The sequence below is a fragment of the Chiloscyllium punctatum genome, chromosome 39, assembly GCF_047496795.1.
Source record: "Chiloscyllium punctatum isolate Juve2018m chromosome 39, sChiPun1.3, whole genome shotgun sequence".
NCBI lineage: Eukaryota > Metazoa > Chordata > Chondrichthyes > Orectolobiformes > Hemiscylliidae > Chiloscyllium > Chiloscyllium punctatum.
The window spans coordinates 41,034,048-41,060,167 of NC_092777.1; the positions used below are offsets into that span (position 1 = coordinate 41,034,048).

The window sequence follows — 26,120 nt, forward strand, 5'->3', positions numbered from 1 at the left end:
GTGGCCCCCTTCCTGTATGCATCAGAAACATGAACCATGGACAACAGATACATCGACCCCCTGGAGAATTCACTCTAGTGTCTTTGCAAAAAGTCTGCAAATCCACAGGCAAGATTGGGGTAACAATGTGAGTGCCCTCTCCTTGTTCAATATCCTCAGTATCAAGGCATCCACGCACAATCGGCTGTGATGGCAGGCCACATTGTCTGATTGCCACACACAAGACTTTATTCTGAGCTCTGCAATGTTAAGCCATCACTCGGAGGGCAAAGGAAGCATTACAAAGACACCCTGAGAGTATTCAGTAAGCAGTCCAAAACTATACACGTTGCTCTACATGCAGTTTTGCCATCCGTTGTACAATTATCATATATATCTTATATATTCCATCCCCCTTGCAGTAAAGAAAAACATTCTGTTTGCCTTCCTAATTCCTTGCAGAACCCGCCTGGTACCTTTTTTGAGAATTATGTACAAGGACTCATTGATAAAGCTGGAAAGAATGGATGGTTATTATTCCAAGTGTTCTTATGTCTTTATGATAACGGATTCTAAAATAACTATATGGTTTGTTTTTTGATGTGCAGATTGCAGGTCCTAAAGTACAATGACAAAACCAGTATAATACTTGGAAATAAAAATAATGCTCACACCGCAGGAAGTTCCAAGATGAGTCAAACTGTGTGCATCAATCACATTTCATTGGATTTTCCTTGTGGGTGCAGAATAAACACTGATTTCTTCAATGTTAGACATGTGCAAAAAAGTTGGGGTTTTTTTGTTTGTTTTCCCCTATGGGATAATCACTTCTACTTTTATACACCATGGGACAAAATGTATCTAAGACTGCAATATTTACATCTGCTTTGTCAAGGCAATAGCTTTATGACCAATACAAGGGGCAATTGTCTGTCATTACTGATTAGTAAATGCACTCACTTGAAAACTATTGCCTGTTAATGGTAGGTAGTGGGCCATTGATATCTCCTGCAGAGGTAGAGACGGACGACATCGGGATGATGCCCACTCTGCAGGAGTAGCAGGTCAGTGTGTATGACGTCACCAGCAAGCGCACCACCCTGTCAGTGACGTCAGACAACGGATGTGATGTCAGACCGTTCGCAGTCCGGCAATGGCGAGCTAGAGCCGAGGAAGGAAGGGGGAGAGAGAGTCATTCGAATCCGATGCAATCCTGCGTGCAGGCGGCCAGAATGACAATAAAACCCGGTGGAGCATAATCTACGGCGTTTAACGTGTCGTCTGGTGCGGATATTGTCGGGGTGCGTTTGGAAAGGAGCGAGAAAAGTGTTGGTGAAAATCCCTCTGTCAGAGAGACTGAGAACAGACAGACACACAGAGGGAGAGAAATAGAGTTTCCCTGAGTAACCGGGTTAAAATCAAACTCACACAGTGGGCACCGGGCGAAACCCATCATGGAACTCAGAGTGGGAAACAGGTACCGACTCGGCAGGAAAATCGGCAGCGGCTCCTTCGGAGATATTTACCTGGGTAAGAACTGAGAATGGATATTAGGAACAAAATAAGAACGAGAATAGTCCTCCTCATCACAACACAGCTTTAAAAAAGCAGTCTGTTCAACATATTTAGTGTTGTGTCACTGGTCTCCCGTGGGAAAGAACATTGTAATAGTTGAGAAAGAAAAGCTGTCATTCACATAGTCAATCTCCATATCCACAAAATGTTTCTTGGGAAGATTATGATTCTCAGGGATCACATATAGAAAGAGCTGACTATTAGATAATGTCCAGGGTTCATTTCGCCAGAACAGATGGACTCTTCCATCAATCCAAAGGCTAGGATATTACACATTTCAACCCAGCAACAAAGAAATCGTGAAAGAGGAGCATAACCAACATAGCTGCTTTTTTTTAAAAAAAACCCAGCTGATCTATGAAGTAATGCTCCTGGGAATACATGGTGTGGGAATTGAGAGAGGAAGTGATTGAAATCTTCAATATTTCCCAGTAATGTGAATGCAAATCAAAAATTATCAATTACCAAGTGGATGATAGTGCTGTATGAAGAAGGGGCTGATTCAAAGTAATTGTTTTGGTAGTGCTAAAGTAGTGAATTGTGGGAGGTTGGTAAACAATCGGGTATATTTCCTGGTGAAAATCATTCAACAGGAGCTAGGAATATCCATTGTTCTTATACAAGCCACAATAATTGTACTTGGGTTAAAGTTAGGAAGTGTAATCATCGATAAATCTTTGTGAAAAGGCAATTAATCATTTAAATGTTGAACATCTAGGGGTGGGTACATGGGCATGAGCCTTAACACCTTTGTAACTTAAGGTGCTTAGAGTTTCACATATAGGACTGCTGTCAGTGTTATCATGGAAAGATCACAGTTACCATCACTTTTCCTGTGTGGAGATTGTTCATTTTTGGTGTTGTCAGCAGGAGACCTAGAATTAACATCTCATCTAGGTATTTCTTGAAATGCATTAACAATAGTTGGAGTTATAAACAATTGCAAGGAATATTATTTTAAGATTTGATTGTTTTAATTCTTGCTTGAATCAAATTGATCTTTTATTTTAGCTGAGTTTATCACTGGAATGGAAAATAGTCAAATTAAATATTTGAGAAGGATGAAGTCTCTTAACACAAGCAAAGTACTGCAGATGCTGACAGTCTGGCTGTATTTTCCACCGTCTAATTTTTTAATCTCAGTACTTGAAAATAGTGACTTGCAACCATGTGGGAGAGCTTAACTTTATGTTAATCAGCTGTACAAACAGCAGAACTGCACAAACTGATATCCAATCAACTATTTGTGATAATTAGAACAATTGTTTTGTGTATAGTCAGTAGAAATTAGCCTCTGACAATGCAAACAATAGTGGAACAGCAATTAGATATTTTCAGCAATAACACCAATATTACTAGAATCACTGTCTTGTCAGTTTCACTTCGATAATGAATACTGATTCTTAAGTCCTAAATGTGTATTGCTGATTTCAACATTGGCAAAATGTAATCACTTTTGGGGAAAACATTAATCTGTTATGGATTTTAAATATTCTAAAATAAATTGGAAACTTTTGTTGATATGAAAAAGTATCTTCTTCCACCAGATGCTGTTTTAGATAGCTGCTGTGATGACTTTCCTTGTACTGCTGTAATATAAATGCATTGATATTGTTACGCCTTAAAGAGCTCAGAAGGATCTTGGGTTTGGTAATTTTCCAGAACTATTCTGAAGGCAGTAGTGCTGCTGCTGAAAGCTCTTGCTCTGATAGTGAAACTTTCCAGGCACTTTGTTCCCAGTTTTCTAATGCTGTCACTGCACTGAAATCTTGCTGAAAACGAGTGGGGTGATGTTTGGGTGAATTTTCAAGAGCACCATATTTCTACCTTATCTCTCATTTCCTTCTGAATTCACATTGAAACCATTTCCAAATTTTGTCTGGTCCTGTTTATGAACAATGATTAAGGCTTGCATTGTTTCAGGAAATGAATCATCCACTATTACACAAATATGCCCCAGGTCAATGAGTGCTTGGTGAACAAACTCAAATGTATAGTGGAATCAATTTCTCCTTTTAAATAATAAACAGAAAACTCCAGTATAGGGAATTTTATTATGGTCATACTTAGGGTCATCTGCATTATTTGCACCTTCTTAGAGGTTCCAATGATTGATCTCTTCTTTTTAGTATTTTGGGAACTAATTATGCCTTTTTTTGTTTTGATATACTGTCTTTTGCCATTTTATGCCCAACCCGTTTCCTTTACACAAGGAATATATGTTGCATGATCTCCTATGTCTGTGTCTACATATTCTACAATCTTAGTCTTTTGGTGGGGGAAGTCTCCACTTGTTTAAATGGCAGCCTAGATCATTCCTAAATTTCTTTTTTTATCAAAATTTGGTGTAGAATTCCTGATGAAATTGAGTCTGTTTCATGGTTGGAATATACTTTAAAAAGCATAGTTTTAAGAATCAATTTTCAGTATGTTCTTGGTTGGATTCTCCTTTTTGTCGTGACTTGTGCATTGCCTGTCACTTCCCCCTCCCCCTCAAGGCCTTGATTCCTTTGTTTCTTTGTCCTGAAGCTGTATTGTGTAATTTGTTTTATAAAACACTGTTCAGATGGATTTAGAGAAAGTGCAAGAACTAGTTTTTGTTGATGAAACCCGTCTAAAAGACCTAGTTAGTTTCAAATGAGAACACAAACATCATTGAATATCAAAGTGCTTTATTTTGTGTTTTTATTTTCAATTTTCTTTATTGTTTTGAAGAAAAATGTTGTACTTGGTAGATAGATCTCAAAAGCAGAAGTACCCTGCAAGTCCTATTTAAATTCTGAACTCAGTCCAGCTGATGCTAAACAGCACTTTGTAATATCATTTGAATGTGACTGACAATCTTGTGCCATCTGGACATTAATGGATTGTATTCTTTTTCTTTAAACAAAAATTATACTGCTTGAGGTTGTATTTTCTTTTATGTGCAATTAGCAAAGTGAGCAGCTTCAGAACAAAATCAAAATTAGATTGTAAGCTTTTGCAAGTAAAATTGGTTTTCGAAAATATCTCTAAGGGTGAAGTTTTGATCCATTTTATTTAGGAAAATAAAGAAATTGGGAACAACCTTTTGCACCCCCCTCCTAGAATGTTGGGAGATTTTTTTCAAGCAGACTTGAACCTCATTGGAAATAAGAACAAAAAGTGCTGGAAAAAAACTTAGCAAATTTGTCAGCATCTCTGGAGAGAAATACAATAATGTTTTGCGTCATATTGGACTTCTACTTTCTGTTTTTATTTCAGATCTCCAGCATGTACAGTACTTGCTTTTATTTGAACCTAACTAGCCCCACTTATCAGTTTTTAGAGCAAACCACTATGGAAGTCAGACGACTCTGATTTACTGCCTTCTGTTTCATCTGGGTAGGGTTGCCTTTCATTTGATCTTGGAACTTGAACTTGGTTCAGGCATTGCCAGATGCTTTGCCACAACTATTTGGTATGAATCCAGTGGTTGAAGAGGCAGAGTTGTGCAGATGACTTCCCTTTGTTGTTTTACCAGTACATGAATTTTGCATCCCTAATTTTGCACCGGAGTTTGATGTTTTTCCAATCATTGTACTTGTGGGTTATTAATTTCCAATTTGCCGACATCTAAAATGTTAAATTCTTGCCCTTGTCTTAGAACCCTTTCTGGACTTGTCCTCTGCCACTCTATTCTGATATCCTTTGGTGCTCACATTTTCCAATCTGTTGATTTTGGTGTTTTTGTAAAATGTTTACTGAAAAGAATACATCTTCAATTTATTGAAGATTTGTGATGAAATAGCCTGAAATAGAAGTCATTCAATTAAGTTATCTCCTGAGAGCAACTCTGCTAAGAACACACAACTTGAAATGTGATTTGAGTTTTCTGTTAAATAGTTTGACCCACAAAGCTGCAGTGTGAAATGTTCAAGCAAGCTTGTTTATACTTAAAGGTGATTTGTGCCGTGTTTTGTCTGACGCCTTCAAATGCCCCAATCTTTCCTTTTTGAGAACAGTAGTGTGTGAAACTGATGTCATAACATGTCTACTGAAGTCATTTGACACATGACACAGGCGGGAAGCAAAGTGGCAATTGCTCTTTTTGGAAGTGTGTTTGTCTCCAAGCAAAGTTATTGTTTTGGACAAATGGGAAGGCTGCTTCTCCAGATATGCATGGGTGGGTGGCTTCCATTTGTTTCACTTCCTACCATGGGTGTCAGCATACACTTGAACCTTTGTAGCTCTTAGAAGTCCCTCCCAAAACAGGGGTCGCATAAAAGTGAATTGCTGGCATGAGTCTGGGTAGCTGCCATTTAGAAGAGTAAAAAGAAAATAACACTGGTAATTCATATCAATGCACCAGTGTATTGAATAATATAACTGGACAAAAATGCTTTCAACCATAAAGCATATTTAAAAACAATAAGCTTGCTTTTGGGCATCTGATGCAAAGCATTCATCAGGTATGTTCTGAGTTGTTTTGGTTGTGGCATTATCATAAATGTCCTGCACTGGCTCAAATACGACAATTTTAATTTCTGAATTATTCCCCCTACTACTGTGCTGAAGTGCCATAATGAAAGCTTGTGTTTAATCAGCCCACTGCTGAAACTCTGGGACCGATAGTGCGGCATCAAAGTATTTTGTCATCTCTGAGCAATCTTGGCTCTCTATCACATTGCTAGACTTTTTTGTTGCATGAAGTGGCAACGCCAACAAGTTTTGTTCTAAAATTTTTGTTGGGCTCTGATTTGCTCCACAAATGAATAGATACATGTTACGTTTCTGGTGAGATACCTACTCTAATGACTTTCAAGCCAATACAGCCGCCTTAACCTTCGGCCAGTGGTTGCTCCCTGTTCTCATAGCACATTTGGTCTGTTAGTTTGAAATTAGCTTTGCACTTCATGTATTTTGTGAGTAGTCTCATTTTTTTTTTTGCCACTCAGGAGTTTGCTCTTTGAGACTTCTTTTAAATTCCTGTGGATTTAGGTTGGTTAATGCAATTAATGTACATTTGGCTGAAAACGTGGGTTCACTTACATGGCATCTGTATGTGAACACATGATTTTGGGGGCCAGTAAAATGACCATCTTATGTTAGTTGAATTATGAGCACCATCTGTAGCATGTATGAAATTTCACCGATAAAAATGCCAGGAGTCCACTTGGTTGTCTTGATGTCAGGAACGAGAAAGATACAAGAAGATAAGCAGCAATAAATTTAAATAGTGCATGCCTTTCTAAAAGTCCATTCCACTTTTTTGATTACTCTCTGACTTAATTAATAGTTACTTTTCCACTTGATCTTCCGTTCAAATATCTGCTTGTTCCGCTCGCTGTTCAAATGTGCAAAAATAGAACTATAAAGCTTATTGGTGTGCATATTATTGAAATGAAGGGTATAGTTGAAGAACAGTTGCTTAAATTTGGTCTAATTGCTTTCAGTGTTATGCTTAAGTATTGATAATGGGTGAGCATGTTTTAACCACTTGTGTTCTTATACATGATGTTTTACATGAGAACAGGAAGTTAAATGTGATCCTCTTTAGTTAGAGGAATTAATTACTGTCTTGAGACACCAGCAAGGAGAATGATGTGTTGTGAAACATATTTTTCATCAAATGGACCTCAACAAGATGATTGTGTATAATTGACTCAGTGTTTACTCACTGTTAAATAACAAAAATATGCAGTGGAACTTCCTAACCCTAAGTTTACAGAATGAAAAGAACTGCATTTATATAGCATTCTTCCTGAGACCAGCAAATATCTTAAAGTACTTTTCCAGCCAACAAAGCACTTTTCAAGTGTAATAGATGTTGAAACATAGGAAACCCAGCAAGCTCTCTCAAACAACAAGAAGATAATAACTAGATCATTTGTTTTAGTGCTGTTAGGCATTGACCACAACACCAGTGATGGTTATGAGCAATGCTTTGGAATAGTGCTTGCTTTGGAATAGTGCTTGCTTGCTCCCTTAGTGCTGCACTGGAGAGTCAGCCATGATTTTTGTGCTCGTACCCTGGAATGGGGCTTGAACCCAGAATCTTGTGATTCAGAGGTGAGAATTCTACCACAAATGAGTCTTATGCCTTTAAATATTTGTAACTTCAGAGAAGATTTATTTTCACTATGTTACTAATCTGTTCTACCACAGCATGGAAAAATTGTAGCTCCTGACCTTGAGCAACAGTTCAGCATTAACTAATGCACTTCAGAGACGTGGCTAGAATAAAGCCCTCTGCGTAACCCCACATATTTTATGCAAATTTTAATGAACTTTTACTAAGTTGTATTGTCAGAGACATGGGAGAAATAATTGCCCTCTGCCTTAATCATTGGATGGTGTAGGGAGGATAAGGGTAAAAGAGAAGTCATGAGGAAGCTGATTTGATTTAAATCATATGTTAGCCTTTATACTCAAAATGCCGCGACACATGGGTCACTTGCATGATTGTCTCAAAAACAGTGTGTTATTTTTAGTTACTCCATCAAAATTTCAATGCCTTTTAGAACAAATAACCAGCATTTTGTTTTAAATCGTTAGACATTTGAACAATGAAACGTTGCAAAGGAGAGAGTATAATTTCACATTGGTATACAACGGTTTCAGCAATAATTCTTCCTCCGTCATAATGAAATCCAAAGTGTGCTAATGTCATTCCTGTTTAGTAATATTGTATTACAACCTTCAACCTGGTTATAATTTATTTGAGTTATTACTGGCCGTAAGCTGCACTTCTTCCTACTGATGTAGATGTAATCTGGCCTGTCCATTTGTTTTGTACCCGGCATTTGGGATTTAATTCTGGAATGCTGTTTTTTAAGCTGTGATTTGCAAAATCAATGCAGCCTACTTAATGGATCTTCATTTTCCTGAGCATCACCCTTGCGTTCTCAGTTGTCAGCTTCAATTTCTAACAGTCTACTGTATTTTTTTTAACATTACTAAAATCTCCAAAGAATGATTTTTTTTCTATCCAAGATTTTGGGACTGCTGTTTAAGGATGACTTTACAGTTGATTTTAAAAGAACTGTACTTGGGGAGTGAAAGATGGAAACAAATATCCAACTGTTGTATTTCAGTAAATCTTAAATTGAGCAACAAATGGTGTGTTTTTTTAAATGAAGGGAACTCCAAATTTTAGGATATCCCTCCTTCCTTTTATTTTTCAGCAAAATAAAAATTGCCTTTAAAATCTTTACCACTCACGACAGCATACCAAGACTTTGTGTGAACTGTACTTCGTGTGCAACTTAGGAAGGAAATAAAACTGACAGCTAAGCTGGAACATTGCAGAAGTTTTAGTTAAATCAACTTATTACTGGTATAATACAAATGTGAAATGTTTTGATTCTTTCTAAACAATGTGAATCACTCTAATGCCAAGCATAGTTCTGTCTAGTTTCTTGAGTTGAATCTGTAGATTTTAAAAAGAAAATGAATGTTACACTGAAAAAACTCTGTTTGAAATCCAAATTGCAGAGCCACTGCAAAGAAGTATTGATTATTTAGTATCATTTTTAAAAATTAATTCACAGGCTGAGGGCATTGCTGACTAGGCCAGCATTTATTGCCCATTCTTAATTGCCCAGAAAACAGTTAAGAGTCAACCCCATTGCTGTGGGTCTGGAGTCACAAGTAGGCTAGACCAGACAAGTATGACAGTTTCCTTCCCTTAATTATGTTAGTGAACCTGGTGGGCTTTTCTGACAGTTGAGAATGAATTGATTCATGGTTGTCGTTAGACTCTCAATTCAAGATTTTTATTGAATTCAAGTTCTTTAATACTAAGACCATAAGACATAAGTTTGTGAGAAGATTTGTAGCTCGGTGCTGGTTGTTGTGGTTCTGTTCGCCGAGCTGGGAATTTGTGTTGCAGACGTTTCGTCCCCTGTCTAGGTGACATCCTCCGTGTTTGGGAGCCTTCTGTGTTGTTTCCTTCGGCATTTATAGTGATTTGTCTCTGCCGCTTCTGGATGCCAGTTCCAGCTGTCCACTGCAGTGGTCAGTGTATTGGGTCCAGGTCGATGTGTTTGTTGATAGAATCTGTGGATGAGTGCCATGCCGCTAGGAATTCCCTGGCTGTTCTCAGTTTGGCTTGTCCTATAATGGTAGTGTTGTCCAAGTCGAACTCATGTTGCTTGACATCTGTGTGTGGCTACTAAGGATAGCTGGTCATGTTGTTTTGTGGCTAGTTGGTGTTCATGGGTAGAGATCTTTAGCTGTCTTCCTGTTTGTCCTATGTAGTGTTTTGTGCCATAAGACATAGGAACAGAAATTACGCCATTCAACCCATCAAGTTTGCTCTGCCATTCAATCATGGCTGATAAGTTTCTCAACCCCATTCTCCTGCTTTCTCCTCATAACCCTTGATCCCCTTGACAATCAAGAACCAATGTATCTCCATCTCAAATGTACTCAATGACCAGGCTCCACAGCCTACTGTGGCAGTGAATTCCATAGATTCATCACTCTCTGGTTGAAGAAGTTTCTCCTTCTCTGTTCTAAAAGGTATTCCCTTTACTCTAAGACTGTGCCCTCGGGTCTTAGTCTCTCCATCCACTCTGTCCAGGGCATTCAGCAAGTTTCTATTGGATTCCCTCTCATCCTTCTCAACTCCATCAAGTATAGACCCAGAGTCCTCAAAAGTTCCTTAATTGTTAAGCTTTATATTCCTAGGACCATTCTCATGGACCTCCTTTGAACACAAGGAGGGCCAATACATCCTTCCTGAGATATGGTGCCCAGTACTCCAAATGTGGTCTGACCAGAGGCTTATAGAGCTTCAGAAGTGCAACCCAGCTTTTATATTCAAGTCCCCTTAAAATTAATGCCATTGTTGCATTTACCTTCCAAACTACTGACTCAACCTGCAAGTTTACCTTGAGACAATCCTGGACTAGAACTCTCAAGTCTCTTTGCACTTCAGACTTCTGAATTTTCTCCCCATTTAGAAAATAGTCCATGCCTGTCGTCTTCCTACTAAGGTGCATGAGCTCACACTTTCCCATGTTATACTCCATCTGCCATTTCTTTCCCCACTCTCGTTACCAGTTCAAGTCCTTCTGCAGCCTGCCCACCACCTCAATGCTACCTGTGCCTCTACCTATCTTTGTATTGTTGGCAAACTTAGCCAGAATGTCATCTGTTCCTTCATCATTAATATAGAAAGTAAAAAATTGTGGTCCTAACCCTGAGCCTTGTGGAATATCACTTGTCACCATCTGCCATCCTGAAAAAGACCCTTTTATCCCCACTTTCTGCTGGACAGCCAGGCTTCTATCCATGCTTTGACTTAACACCATGGACCCTTATCTTACTCAGCCTCCTGTGTGGCGCCTTGTCAAAAGCCGTCTTGAAGTCCAGGTAGATAATATCCGTTGGCTGTCCTTGGTCTAACCTGCTCATTACTTCCTCAAAGGATTCTAGCAGATTTGTCAGGCATGACCTCCCCTTGATGAAACCATACTGACTTCGTCCTATCTTACCAAACATTTCCAAGTATTCAGAAATCTCATCCTTCACAATGGATTCCAGCATCTTACCCAAGACAGAAGTTAGGCTAATCAGTCTATAATTTTCTGTCTTTTGCCGTTCTCCCTTTTTCAATACGGGTGTCATGTTAGTGGTTTTCTAGTCCTCTGGGACCCTATCTGATTCTAGTGATTCCTGAAAAGTCACCACTAACTCCTCCACTATCTCTTCAGCTACCTCCCTTTGAACTCTGGGGTGTAGTCCATCTGGCCCAGATGATTTATCCACCTTCAGGTTATTCAGTTTTTCTGGCACCTTCTGTTTGGTGATGGTCACCATACTCAGCTCCGCCCCTGATTCTCTTGATGTTTTGGGATATTGCTCGTGCCTTCCACCATGAAGACTGATGCAAAGTAAGTGTTCAGTTCCTAAGCCATTTCCTTGTTCCCCACTACTATCTCTCCAGTGTGGTTTTCCAGCAGCCCAATGTCCACTTTTGCCCCTCTTTTGTCCTTAATATAACTAAAGAAACTCTTACGGGTTTTCCTTTCTATTACTGGTTATTACTCATATTTAATCTTCTCCCTCCTTATTTCATTTTCTGTTGCCCTCAGTTGGTCTTTGTAAGCTTCCCAATCCTCTGGTTTCCTACTGTGCTTTTTCATGTTATATGCCGCCTTGTTTGTGTTTATGCTATCCCTGACTTCTCTCGTCAGCCATAACTGCTTCGACCTCCCTGTACCATGCTTCTTTTTCCTCAGGATGAATCTCTGCTGTGTCTCCTGAATTGCTTCCAGAAACTCCTGCCATTGATGTTCTACTGTTTTTCTTGCTAGGCCCCTCTCCCAGACAGTTCTACCCAGCTCCTCCCTCATGCCTCTGTCGTTATCTTTATTCAGCTGTAATACCATTACCTCTGATTCTATCTTCTATCTCTCAAATTGTAGAGTAAATTCAATCTTATTATGGTCACTGCTTCCTAAGGGTTCCTTCACCTTAAGCCCTTTCATCAAGTCTGCCTCATTGCACAACACTAAATCCAATATTGCCTGTTCCCTAGTGGGCTCCACCATAAGCTGCTCCAAAGAGTCGTTTTTTTTTAGATTAGATTAGATTACAGTGTGGAAACAGGCCCTTCGGCCCAACAAGTCCACACTGACCTGCCGAAGTGCAACCCACCCATACCCCTATATTTACCCCTTACCTAACACTACAGGCAATTTAGCATGGCCAATTGCCATTTGTAGACATTCCACAAATTTATTTTCTTGCACACCACTACCAACCTAATTTTCCCAGTCTGCCTGCATATTGAAATCCCCCGTGATCACTAAGTTCGTCATTCCTTTACATCTTTTCTATCTTCTGATGTATCTTGTGCCCCAGTTCCTGACTACTGTTTGGAGTACTATATGTAAATCCAAGGTTTTTTAACCTTTGCGGTTCCTCAATTCTACCCACATGGATTCTGTACCATTTGACCCTACTTCGTTTCTTTTTATTGATTTAGTTTCACTTCTTACAATAAGGCAACCCCACTCCCTCTGGCCTCCTGTCAATCTTTTTGATAGAATGTATATCCTTGAATATTCAGGTCCCAATCCTGATTCCCTTGCAGCCATGTCTTCATGATGCCCACCACGCCATACCTGCCAATTTCGGTCTGTGCCACAAGCTCATTTACCTTATTCCTTACACTGCGTACATTCAGTTATTGACTCTAGAATCTGCACGGAAAAGAAAATACTTACTATGGTGATGTTGCCGCGTGTTCCTCCTTTTGTCACAAATGTGATCTAAATTTGAGTTTATTGCAAAGCTTATAAATCAGACCAGGATTGATCATCAAGGTGAGTTCTTTTTAGTAGGAGTACAAGAACGTGCAATTCTCGTTTATGGTATTTTTCCAAGCATCTAACCTCCTTTAAAAGAAATTTATGAACTGTGCTCTAACCATTGTTTCTGACAGAGAATTTCACTTTGCATGTCGTGATATTTTTCTTGTCTTTGATTTAACTCTTATGATTACATGAGATTTGTGCTGTCTTATTACTTTTCTGGCCGCTAACATAAATAACTTAGCACTACCTTTATCACAACCTCATTCCATTTTAAGGATCTCAACCAGCTCAACCATTGTCCTCAGTGACAAGACCTTCAAGTTTCAAATCTTTCCTCATAATTCTGTCTCCTGATCTATCGTAAAATCCTAGTTAATCCTTTTACTTCACATTTGCACCACTTACACAAAAGTCCAGTTTCTGAGATGAAATTTTCAACCAAATGGTGGCATGATCTAGTACTTATTTTTGGGGTGTTGAATCCCGCCCCCCCCCACCAATCATCAGCTGATTGCAGTCTGTTACTACCAACCCTGCCCCACAACGAGCACAGAAGAAGCCAAAAAGGGTTTTGTTCTGAACAGACATGAGAAGCTGAATAGCCTTCAAATTAGATAGACTTATATCAGAGTGGGTTTGACTTGGTGATGAGCCATTATGTAGGAAGAACCAGGAGTCAGGGCTTAACTTAATGAGATCACCTATTACTCAGGTATTCCAGTATTTTTTTATTGCCATTCCATAATAAGGTGGAATGTATTGTACACACTTCTCAAATTGAAATCTAACTACAGTACTGCATATAGTGTTATTCTCTGATTTCTAAAATGCATTATTTCACAACTTTTAATTGCATTTACAACTTCTACTTGTCATTTTTATTTCCATGGTTTATCATTTCACTTTTCCTTCCCACTTCTAATTTGAAATCTAATTTTAGTACTGTGTTTGTTAGAGCCATAGAATATTACCGTGTGAAGAAAGGCCCTTCAACCCATCATGTCCACACTGGTAATCAAACGCCTATTTACTCTAATCCTGATTCCCAGGACTTGGTCCATAGTCTTGTTTGCTTTGATGCTGCAAGTGATTGCCTAAATAATTAAGTGGTACAATGTTTTTTTCTTTAATGTCCTTTCAGGCAATGAGTTCCAGAGACCCAGTGCCCCCTCAATGGAAAGAAATTCTCCTTAAATCCCCTCTCATATTCCTGTCCCTTATATTAAATCTATGTCTCCCAGTAATTGACCTCTCTACTAAGACTAAATGTTTGCTTCTGTTGTCTGTCTATGCTCCTCAATTTTGTTAACCTTCTCTGTCCAAGAAAGACAACTCTGTTTATGGAGTCTGTCTTCACAGCTGAAACTCTCCAGCCTGGGCAACATCCTGATGAATGTCCCCTCCTTCCTTTCCAGAATAATCATGTCCTTCCTATAATGTGGGAACCTGAACTCTGCACTAGCTGTGGCCGAATCAACACTATATGACTCAATTATAACCAGACTCTCCCATTGGTCCACATGAATCCTTTTATTTTTAAATCAACCTGTTGGAATGTGTCATTAACATCTCCAAGGCATGAACAGTACTTTCCACATCACAAGCTCTCCAAATTTTCTTAACCTTTTTCGGACATGTCATTGATACATTCAGTGCAAGTGGGACTTGAATCCAGATCTATTGACTCAGATGCACTGCCACTGCCATAATACCTTTCTCCGGAACTCCCTTTTTCTAATTCAGCTTGTTCAGAGATGTTATAGACACTTATAGAACCAGTGGTACATGAACCTGTCTCTTCTGGCCCAGAGATTGCAACACTTCCACTGTACCACAACATTCTCACCTTCATAGCATGGGGCAATAACAAAATTGAAGGATAGAGAGGGGAGGTGGAATGGGCTAAATTAAGATGCAGTTGGAAGAGGAAATAATGCAGTCTAGACCTGCAGTGCTCATCTCTCCATACATCTGCAACCAAATTAGCAAATTAACACATTACAACAAATTACAGGCGATCTCAGCTCTTGATATTTTTAAACCAACCTGTTCAGACGTGACACACCTCTGGAACAGGTGTGACTTGAACATAGGCCTTCTGGCTCAGAGGTGGGGATACTGTCATAAACACCAGGTTATTTTTCTTCTTTTGTTGATGTAGTATCTCCTTATATGCCCAGAGTAATGTTTTATTTAATAGATATTTTTAATTGACCTGTTCAGGTATGTTTTGACAGACCTCTGGAGAGTGTGGGACTTGAATCCAGGCCTTCTGGCCAAGAGGTAGGAACATTACCACAGCAGGAGGGGGAAAAATGTACCACCTGCCTAGGATTGTTGATTACCTTAGCCAGGGCCGATTTCAGGAGTAAGCACATGAGGAGGTCTGTTGACCTGGCTACATCCTTTGTCAGGTGTCCAAAGATTACAAACATGGGGCTCAACTGCAGCCAGAAGGATAGCAATAAATTCTTTAAATAACTAAACAAGGGGTGCAGTCTCTGATGGTCAATGTATATACAGTTCACCAACTCCACAATACTGCAAATTATATAGTTTGGCTGGGAGTTTGTGAACCACCTTTATCTACAATTGCATGGGATTGCTGCAAGCAACACAAACTCCACCTCTAGTTGGAAAACAGGAGGCCTCCTGAAGAGAAGGCAAGCGCACGTGCTGCCATGAAATTTTAAACTTTTTAAATTCGTTGGGTCTCACTGGCTAGTCCAACACTTATTGCCCATTCGCAACAGTTTAGAGGGCAGTTAAGCGTCTGTCGTCCCGTTTCTGCCTCAGTCGAAGCAAAACTCTCAGAGACAAAGTATAGTTTTATCTCTTTCATCTTTAATCCAGGCCCTGGAGGGAGAGAGAACGATTGTCCATGTGCACGGAGACATGAGTTCTCGGTCTTCTCGCGAACAGCAATTTCTTAATGAATTATATAGTCACTTACAGGGAGGAGCCTCAAGATAAGGCAGCATACATTTTGATTAGGTGACCGTTACAATAAGTGAATGTCAATTGTAAATATTAAACCATCTGATGTTGTACAATGAATAACTGGCTTCACGTAATGAAGACTTTTCACATTGTTAACTGACTTTACATACTGAATGCTTCTTCATCTTGTTAAATGGCTTTACATAATTAATGCTTTTTCACCTTGTTAAGCCACTGCCCTTTCCCCCAACACCTCATTGTTTACTGCAAGTTCTTAACTGATCTGAGTCATGTTTAGTTGAACCTTTGCTTCACAAAATTCAAAACTTAACTCTTTCCCTACCTGCTCATACTTTGTACACTTTCTCAAGTCAACTACATTGCTATGGATTAAACCATGCTCTTATTATTTTCTCAACAGCCTATTCAGAGTTTGTAATTATACACCTCTGGAGCTGGTGGGACTTGTGGCCCAAAGGCAGAGATGCAGCCACTGCGCCACAAGACCTTTCGTTGAATTCCATGCTTTTTTTTATATATAAAGGTGACAACAACATTGATAGCTATGGCTTTGAATTTGTACTTTGCAGACATGTTTTTAACTTCCAATTCCCTTAATAAATATTTTTCATCAAGCCGTTCAGACATGTATTGACAGATCACTGGAGCAGGAGGAACTTGAACATTGCTGAGTGAATTCTTGCTTGGTTACCAGCAGCGTTGGTCTGTACAGGGATTGCCATTAATGGTACCACATTTTAACCATTTGAGCTAACCAAACTGAGAAACCTGATATCTAACTAGATAGGGTTACCATGATCCATGAGAACCTATGGTAAAGTTGCCATAGTCCCAATGTCATTAGAGAGAGAGACAACTGGTTTAACCTGAGGGTCACCGCACCCTTTGCAAGAGAAGAGGCTGAGAGGTGTTTATGGTTAGCTTGGCCAATGCAGGTATTCAACCCCTGCTGTTGGCGTCATTTTGTGTTACAAACCAGCCATTCCGCCAACGGAGGTAACTAATTTATAACTTTCATCAAATTAAACACAAAGACCATGAACATCATCTGCTTTCGATCAACTTTAGAGCTATCCTGTTTAAATTTTAAAAGAACCTATATTTCTAACTAACAATATGTGCCATAGATAAAGGGGAACAAGTAGAGTACTGTAAGTAGAGACTTTCAGACATTTGATTAGGTGCCACATCAGAGATTATTATGGAAAATAAAAAGTCATGCTGCATTGGATCGAAGTGAGTAATGTTGCATTGGAAAGAAAACAATGGACAGGCACAGTCATTTTCTGTTTGACAAGATGTGCGTGTTTGCCATTGGAGTTTTAGCTGAGGCCTCAACTGTTTAGTTATATATAATACTTGGGTGAAGGGGCCAAAAGCATGGTTGCAAGATTTGCTGATGGCTCAAAGATATGTAGAAAGATAAGTTGCAAAGAGTACATAGGAATCTGCAAAGAAACATTTACATGTTCATGAATGGGCAAATATCTTGCAACTGGAGTATGATAGAGGAAAATATAAAATGTTCAATTTTGGCAGAAGAAGAAACCAGTATCTACAGTGATTGCAAAGCTCTGAGATGTCAAGGGATCTGGGGTGTCCTCGTTCATGAAATTATAAGGCTAGTATTGCAGGTCCAACAAATAATTAGGAAAGCTAATAGAATGTTTTTTGCAAGGGGAAAAGAATACTAAAGTAGGGAGATTATGTTTCATATTTACAGAGTATTGGTGAGACCACGCCTGAAGTACCAATGTAAATGTGTTGGAAGCAATTCAAATTAAATATGTGTAATGAATTGGATTGACTTTTGAGGAGAGGTTGGACAAGCTAGGTTTGTATTCCATTGACATTTTAAAGTAAGAAGTGACTGGATTAAAACATAGGATCCTGAGATTTCTGTACAGATGTTTCCTGTTGTGAGAGACTAGAAGTAGGGGTCACTGTTCAATTAAGATGGGTGATAATTTTCTTCCTCGAAAAGTGGAGGAACACTTTCTGAATATTTTTAAGGCAGAGGTAAATAAATTTGTGATAAAGGTGTGAAATGTTATCAAGGGTAGGGGACATGTGGACTAATCAGATCAGCCATTACCTTATTAATTGATGGAGCCTGCTTGAGCAGCACAGTGGCGTACTCCTGATTCATGTATCTGTTTGGCAGCTCTGCTGAGATACTGTGGCTGAAATACTTTCAGAAATGGATTGCTCAGCAGACTTGGGACTAAGACTAGAAACACACTAACTAATTTGATTCTTGTAATGCAAGTATAGTTAACGTGTATGGTTAAAAATGAAATCTATTTCCTGATATGGTAATGATTTTTGAAGTAACACAGCATTTAAAATATTGAATTATTAGGTGAAATACTTTCCAGAATTGAACTGTGCACTACAGCAATAATAGTTCACTAAGACTAATCTTAAAGTCGCATGGGTGAATGTGTAAATTCCAGTTATGGCTCATAAAGTCATTCATGCTAAACCAGAGCAGTTACATTGGCAAAGGTTAACCAGCAATTGGACAAACTTGCTTTTCAGTTATTTCCTTACGGTTTTATCAATTTTAGGTTTAAATTGCTATCTAACAGCCAACTTGCGTTATATTGTGGCCTGCTTAAGTATCATTTCCTTGTATGAATCCTTTCCCTATTATATTTCCCCCTTCAGGGTTAGTCGAAGTAAAAAATCATTTGGTATCCAATATTGCAACTCTTTGGGAGGTAGGAAAGTTGCGCAAGAGAACATCTGGTGAATTGCCCTTTGATTTCCTGTTTCTACCTAGCAGAGAAACATCTGACCTCTAATCAATAGTGCCAAGATTACTGTTTTTTCATTTGGAATCTGAATGATGTGTGAATTTCTGTTGAAGTTTTTATTATTACTTTGTAGATGCTTGTTGCAGTGCTGATGGTAGCAGTTTCACCTTCATTCATTTATACTGTTAAAGAATTTTAAAATAAATGTTCTGCATGCTATAAGATTCTTGAAAAAGTGCAACAAGAAACAAGTAAAACAAAAAGGCATATTTTTAAAATTCCCTTGTTGTTGTGTTTGAATCCCAAAGTTTTCAAGATTAATTCACTTTATCTTGTCTCTTTCCTAAGTATGTTGACTTGGTAAAGTTTTGTCCACCGTGATCTCTGTAAATTCGCTGTTGCAGTTACTTTTTTCCATGTTTCTTTTATCCATTTTCAAATTGTGTTTTTTTTTCTATTTTCTGTTTATTTTGTCTAAACACTTTACAAAGTAGACTTCTCTGAAAGTTACCATTGCTAATATTGCTGTTATCAAGGTTGTGTTCTTTAAAATTTTGAGTTGGCATTTAGACGACTGAATACATGGACCTGTAAATTTAGTTAAATCCCAACATTTGGGACTATAAGCTACATTTGTGGGCGGCACGGTGGCACAGTGGTTAGCACTGCTGCCTCACAGCGCCAGAGACCCGGGTTCAATTCCCACCTCAGGACTGTGTGGAGTTTGCACATTCTCCCTGTGTCTGCGTGGGTTTCCTCCAAGTGCTCCAGTTTCCTCCCACGGTCCAAAAATGTGCAGGTTAGGTGAATTTGGCCATGCTAAATTGCCCATAGTGTTAGATGTAGGGGTAAATGTAGGGAATGGGTATGGGTGGGTGCGCTTCGGCGGGTCGGTGTGGACTTGTTGGGCCGAAGGGCCTGTTTCCACACTAAGTAATCTAATCTAATCTAATCAGAAATTAGTTTTTTTTTCAAATCTATTATGTTGGTCTGTGTTAGTTCTAGGTAATTATGATGTACAATAATTGCATTAGCATTGGGTTACTGATTGGGGTGAACACTGCAGGGTCTGCACTAGGCTTATTTAATGTATTGATGCAGGCAAGGACATACTTGGGCTAATACATTTTATTTTTGTATAATTGCTTTTTATACAATTACTCTTCCTCACCTCAAACTGTTCCAAGATCACTACAAGCAACATATTAATAGATGCCAGTACTTTCCTGCTCATGTTGCATGATCCAACTGTCGTCTTGAGAGCATGCTACAGTTTGGAGGAGTCACCTGTAATTTTCCTTCTGGCACTTTTTTTTGCAGTCAAGCGAAGAGAGCATAAACATATTTCTCACCGATCATAGCAGTGAAAGCACTACTGTGTGACATTGTAAACATATTGTTTAGCTAAAATTAATTTGTTTACTTCATTTTCTAACTTGAAAATATATGTATATTGGAATAAAAAAAAGAGTCAACCTGTGACATTAAATATGCTGTTTTAAAGGTCACATTACCATGAATGTTTATCATTTTACTGTCAGCTTCTCTACACGTAAAATAACCCACAATTTCCTTTACAGCCTTACCACTCATGCTGTTTACAGACCTGTGTTTCTTAAGCTTTTTAAACACAGGGATATTGTTGAAATTGTCAGATGTTGAGTGTGCCTTTTTCTGAATTGAGCTTATGTGCTCATCAAGCTGATGGAATTGAAATAACATTTCCGACCTAAGGTCCTCATTGGCAAGATGTATATGATTAGATGAAGGTGGAGACGATCACCCTCGGAAGAAAATACATATTGCTTCAATGTTATATGTAAATTTTCTGTACCAGCCACTGTTATAGCCCCTAAGAAATTAGTGCCAAAAATAGGATGTTGATTCCAGAACTGCAAAGTATGCATAAGTCAGTGTACTGAGAGACTGGGAAGTTGTATTCTTCTATCTACTTTGCAATAGAGAATGGGGGATTCTGTCAAAACAAGTTTTATTATATTTGACTATATCTTGTATATTGGACATGTCATAACCACAGTCTGGTGGAAGAGAAGATGGACATTGACATTTTTAGCATTGGCAACAGTAAAGTGCACTTTTAAACTAGATGGTGTTGAGCTTTGTGAATGCGGTTTAAATAACCCAATAAAGATAATTGGTGAATATTGAATCAGCTGACTTGTCTTATTGATCTGTATGAATTCTGAGATTTCAGAAGGTGGCCCCATGGAGAAAGGTGGTAGGGATGTGATGATGCTTTTGAAGATCAAAAAGAGTTTCTTGGACTTGCTTGGAAATGGCCATTACCTGGCAAATGTAGTTTGAATGTTTACCTTGTACAATTGCAAGTGTGAATGTTATTATGGACCTGCTTTATTGTTTGATAGTTATGAATGGAGCACTTCACTAGAATTGTAATTGCACAATTATAGCAATTGAAACGATTAATGGTGGTTGGATCAAGGATACTTCAAGAAATTCCCACAGTAGTGCCCTGAGCTTTGGAAATGGGCCTTCAGTAGCCACTAACTTGTCATGGTACCATTAGCTACTTGACAGTTTTATTCTTGACCCTGGTTGATCTCTGTTTTACTTGGTGCAAGCAATTTGAATTCTGTCTAGCTGCCTTGAACATCAACTGATTTTCCCATTTTCTCTGTTCACGCACTTGTCCTTTTGTAGATGGAGTTTCAGTATATAATGGTGCACTTTCAGTAATAGACAATATGCCTTTTAGTTCTTTTAGCATGTGTCTTACATTGCACATTTCACTACAGAAGGATGATCAGGGTCCACTATCTGTAGACATTGTAACATTTTCAAAATGCAAACAGAATTTGCTCGTCACTTTTAGACTATACCTTGAAACCTATATATTGTCTGGAATGTTTGGGGGAAAATTCTTTGTCCATTTGGAATTGGATCAACTGTATCAAATGTGTTTCGGTAAAGTAACTTGTAAAGATACTGTATTGATTTTGTTCTGCAAAATATGGTGCCCCATTTTCTAGTTGTTTCCTTCTCATTGGATGTGTACAGTTTAGAAGAAGTTATTTATCCCAAACTTGTAGGAATCGTGATTTGTCTGAATTTATTCAATAACCTCTAAGCAGATGGAATGCAGATTGCAAATATAAAGCAGTGCCTTTGAGAGGGATAATACTTTCTGTTTGTAATACTGCGTGTTTTATACAGGATAGCATAAGGCTGGATACAAGAGAGTTGAAGCAAATTGCCAGTGCTTGACATGGTTACTATTTCACCTATAATGGACTCGTTTATTTGTTCATCTTGAGGAATAACATTTGTATACTAAAAAATAGTTGCATATGTATAAGAACAAGGAAAACCATTGTGTAAAGTGACTGAATAAACACGATAAATAAATGTCTTGGTACTACTTTCCAACCTTTTTGATGTTTAAGTCACTTCAGAATTTGTAAATATCTGCCTTTGGAGGCAATCCTGGGAGCTACCAATTGTATTGATGACAGCTGCCTCTGATGCTATTATACTGAAAGTGCAATGTTGCAAGTTAGTGCTGATTTCAAAATTTCTTTTGTGATAAATTGACTACATCTTAACTTATAAATAGAGTCATAATGTGGCAAGAAAGGAGTCCATTCTGCCAGTTCTCTGTAGAGCCATCCAGTGAGTCCTCCTCTGTACTCTATCCCTTTATCATTACAGTTTAATTCCCCAATTGTCCATCTAGTTTCCTTTTGAAGTTCACACTAGACCTTCATAAATTGTGGTTCGGCCACAACTAGAGTATTGTTACCAAACCTGGGCACAGCACTTCAGAAAAGATGTGCAAGGGTCTTGAGCGGGTGCAGAAGGCATTTACTGGAATTGACGAGGTAAAAACAATGACTGCAGATGCTGGAAACCAGATTCTGGATTAGTGGTGCTGGATGAGCACAGCAGTTAAGGCAGCATCCAAGTAGCTTCGAAATCGACGTATTCCTGATGAAGGGCTTTTGCCCAAAACGTCGATTTCGAAGCTACTTGGATGCTGCCTGAACTGCTGTGCTCTTTCAGCACCACTAATCCATTTACTGGAATTGTTCCAACGGACTCTGCTTCCACTACATTCAAGCACACTTGAGTTTTGGATGATTATCACTCCATGCTTCCCCTCATTCTTGCATCTCCTGCCATGGACCTTAAATCTATACTTAATGCCAGTGGCATTTTCCTTGCCTCAGTTGCACATGCGTTGGAGCGGTGAGTTTCATTCCATCACCTCTCTCTAAACAGGCCATTTATTTCTTTGTCCACCTTATCTAACCCTGTCTTGAACTAATGCACTTTCTATCAAATCTACTTTCAATCTCCTTTGCTTCAAAGAAAATGAACCTTTTTCAACTCTGACTCTGTAGCTAATATTCTCCTTTCCTGGAGCCATGTGTCCGAACCAAAATTTATTAAAGTTCAACATAACTTCCCTCTTTTGGTACTCCGAACCGATATTTATGAAGTCTGAAGTCCTAAGTGGATTATTCTTTCAACATGTGCATCAATCTGGTTAGTTGCCTGCTCATAGAATTCTGAGGAAGTGTTTTGACTTTACAGTTTTATGTAAAGAGATTAATTACCTTGACGTAAATGGTGATGCGGTGCCTTTTTCAAATCTGTCACCCTTTCGGTGAAATTCACTTGTTTTCTTATAGGAACTGACATTGCTGCAGGGGAGGAGGTGGCCATTAAGCTGGAATGTGTGAAAACCAAACACCCACAGCTACATATTGAGAGCAAGATATACAAGATGATGCAAGGAGGTGGTAAGGTTTCACTTCACCTTATTTTGCCTTACTCACTTAATTCTGCATTGTATTAGTAGAATTAGAGGCTTTTTTGGGTGCTGTACATGCTTCTGGATAGTGGTATCAAGTCTTATGGGATTACTTAAAGGAAACAAGTTCATGGTGACATTGTTGGTTTGTTGCATTTTCCTTGCCTCAGTCACATAAACAATATTTATTAATGGAGTAAATTTCTTTCCACTTGTCCAATCCACTCAATCATTACCTATTCCGTTTGGTTTAGAATAATGGATGTTACATTATTGTTAATAAGATCAAAGCACCTTTTCATTTCAGTAGTAGAGATTTTAAATTTAACAAAATGTGTTACTGACGCAGAGAGTTAGTGGATTGCATCCAATATTTTGTTGACTTCAGGGCCTAAATAATGACAGTTCTACCTGTACAGTGGCTGTTTCAGAATAAAGTGGTATTATTCTCATCTGGAGGCAAACATGATCAATGCTTTTTTTCTGCAGTGGCACAAGCTGCACTTCACACTTTCATTCACTGATCTGGCGCATCAGATTCTCTGACTAAAATCTGCAATGTGTGATGGAATAAATGAGGAAGAAGCTTAGATTAGCAATCACAGATATGATCTTCCTCATTCTGTGAATGCAGCAAAATGCCACAAATAAAACTTCCTTCCCTTCTGGCTCATCCAGAGCTAGTAACATTTGGAACTTGTTTTTGAAATCTTTTCTCCCCCCCCCCCCCCCCCCCCCCCATTGTTTCCTTCAATGTGGATGTCGGAATATGCACTAATGATTTGGGAAATGTGGCACTGTTGGAACGAGAGACCAGTGGAATCTGGTCCACTGCTTTTTGTCATTTATATAAATGATTTAGATGTGAACATAGGAGGTATGGTTAGTAAGTTTGGAGATGACAGCAAAATTGGAGGTGTAGTGGACAGCAAAAAATGGGAGGTGATGGCCTAGTGGTATTATTGCTGGTCTGTTAAACCAGTGTTCCAGATAAGGTTCTGAGGACCTCGTTCAAATTCCACCACAGCAGATGATAGAATGTGATTGAACAGAAATCTGTAATTAAGAATCTAATAACCATAAATCCAAAGTTGATTGTCAGAAAAAAAAACCTGGTTCGCTAATGTCCTGTAAGGAAGGAAACTGTCATGCTTACCTGGTCTGGCCTACATGTCACTCCAGACCCACAGCAATGGGGTTGACTCTCAACTGCATTGTGGGAAATGAAGGATGGGCAATAAATGATGCCTAGCCAGCAAAACCATCATCCTGTGAATGAATAAAGGAAACAAATCTTTTCTGAACCCTTCCAAGTTTAACAAAATCCTTCCCAGAGCAGGGAGACCAGAATTGCATGCGGTATTTCAAAAGTGGAGGCTAATACAATTACAACGTTTAAAAGCCATCTGGGTGGGTATATGAATGGGAAGAAATGGGTCAAATGCTGGTAGTTGGGACTAAATTAAATTTAGGATATCTGGGTCGGCATGGGTAAGTTGGATCGAAGGGTTTGTTTCCATGTTGTATGACTCTCACTTGGTTCTGAACCATAATGAAGGAGGTCCCAAATTTGGATCCACAGTTTCTGCTGTTGATCAACATCTGCCAAGATGTCAGGAATAATGCTATCAATAAGTTGACTTCAAAGGCTGTGAAAGGGGATAGCTCACTCTTAGCAACTTGTGATCATTGTTCATTGAATGTTGGGTGAATACAGAGCAGGCTCAGTTACTGTCAGAATAATCACTATATCTGGATTTATAAAGTGTGGCCACATGGGTCAGGTTGCTGTGCCTGAGGTGTTATCAGAATCAACAAAAATGAATGAACTTATTTCAATATGAAGTTTAGTAGACTATGTTTTGGGCTTATCTTTCATTTCAAGTGAAATAGAGGAATGAAGATGGTTCATGAGACCTGTTCTGAATTATGCCAAGCTAACAATCACCACCACCAGGTTATAGGCCAACAGGTTTATTTGGAAGCACTAGCTTTTGGACCACTGCTCCTTTATTAGGTGGCTGTGGAGTATAAGATCATAAGACACAGAATTTAGAGCAAAAGTTTACAGTTTGATGCAACTGAAATAGTATATAGAAAAAGACCTGGATTGTTTAAGTCTTTCATCTTTTAGAATGACCATATTGGTTTCAGTTCTTTCAGGAATAGTTAGTAAGTTTGTCGATGAAAATTGGAGTTGTGGTGGACAGTGAAAAAGGTTACCTCCGATTACAACAGGATGTTGACCAGATGGGCCAGTGGGCTGAGAAGTGGCAGATGGAGTTTAATTCAGATAAATGCGAGGTGCTGCATTTTGGGAAAGCAAATCTTAGGACCTTACCACTAAGTGTATAAGTTCTGCTAGGAAGTGTTGCTGAACAAAGAGATCTTGGAGTGCAGGTTAATAGCTCCTTGAAAGTGGAGTCGCAGTAGATAGTGAAGAAGGCGTTTGGTATGCTTTCCTTTGTTGGTCAGAGTATTGCGTACAGGAGTTGGGAGGTCATGTTGCGGCTGTGCAGGACATTGGTTAGGTCACTGTTGGAATATTGCGTGCAATTCTGATGTCCTTCCTATCGGAAAGATATTGTGAAACTTGAAAGGGTTCAGAAAAAATTTACAAGGATGTTGCCAGGGTTAGAGGATTTGAGCTATAGGGAGAGGCTGAACAGGCTGGGGTTGTTTTCCCTGGAGCATTGGAGGCTGAGGGGTGACCTTTATAGAGGTTTACAAAATCATGAGGGGTATGGATAGGATAAATAGACA

At 38.9% G+C, this 26,120-nt stretch overlaps 1 protein-coding gene across 2 annotated transcripts in view; it reads left to right on the top strand.

Annotated features, from left to right (window-relative positions):
* The first annotated feature begins 1,104 nt into the window (after positions 1 to 1,104).
* The window catches only part of LOC140463971 (casein kinase I), a 73,111-nt gene continuing 48,095 nt past the window's right edge, over positions 1,105 to 26,120 (top strand). The window contains exons 1-2 of one of the 2 annotated variants that reach the window (XM_072558513.1): positions 1,105 to 1,509; positions 23,236 to 23,346. In XM_072558513.1, coding sequence (XP_072414614.1) covers positions 1,434 to 1,509; positions 23,236 to 23,346 — 187 coding nt within the window. In that variant the 5' untranslated portion in view covers positions 1,105 to 1,433. The remainder of the gene's footprint in view (positions 1,510 to 23,235; positions 23,347 to 26,120) is intronic. The other variant, XM_072558512.1, reaches the window with a different exon arrangement.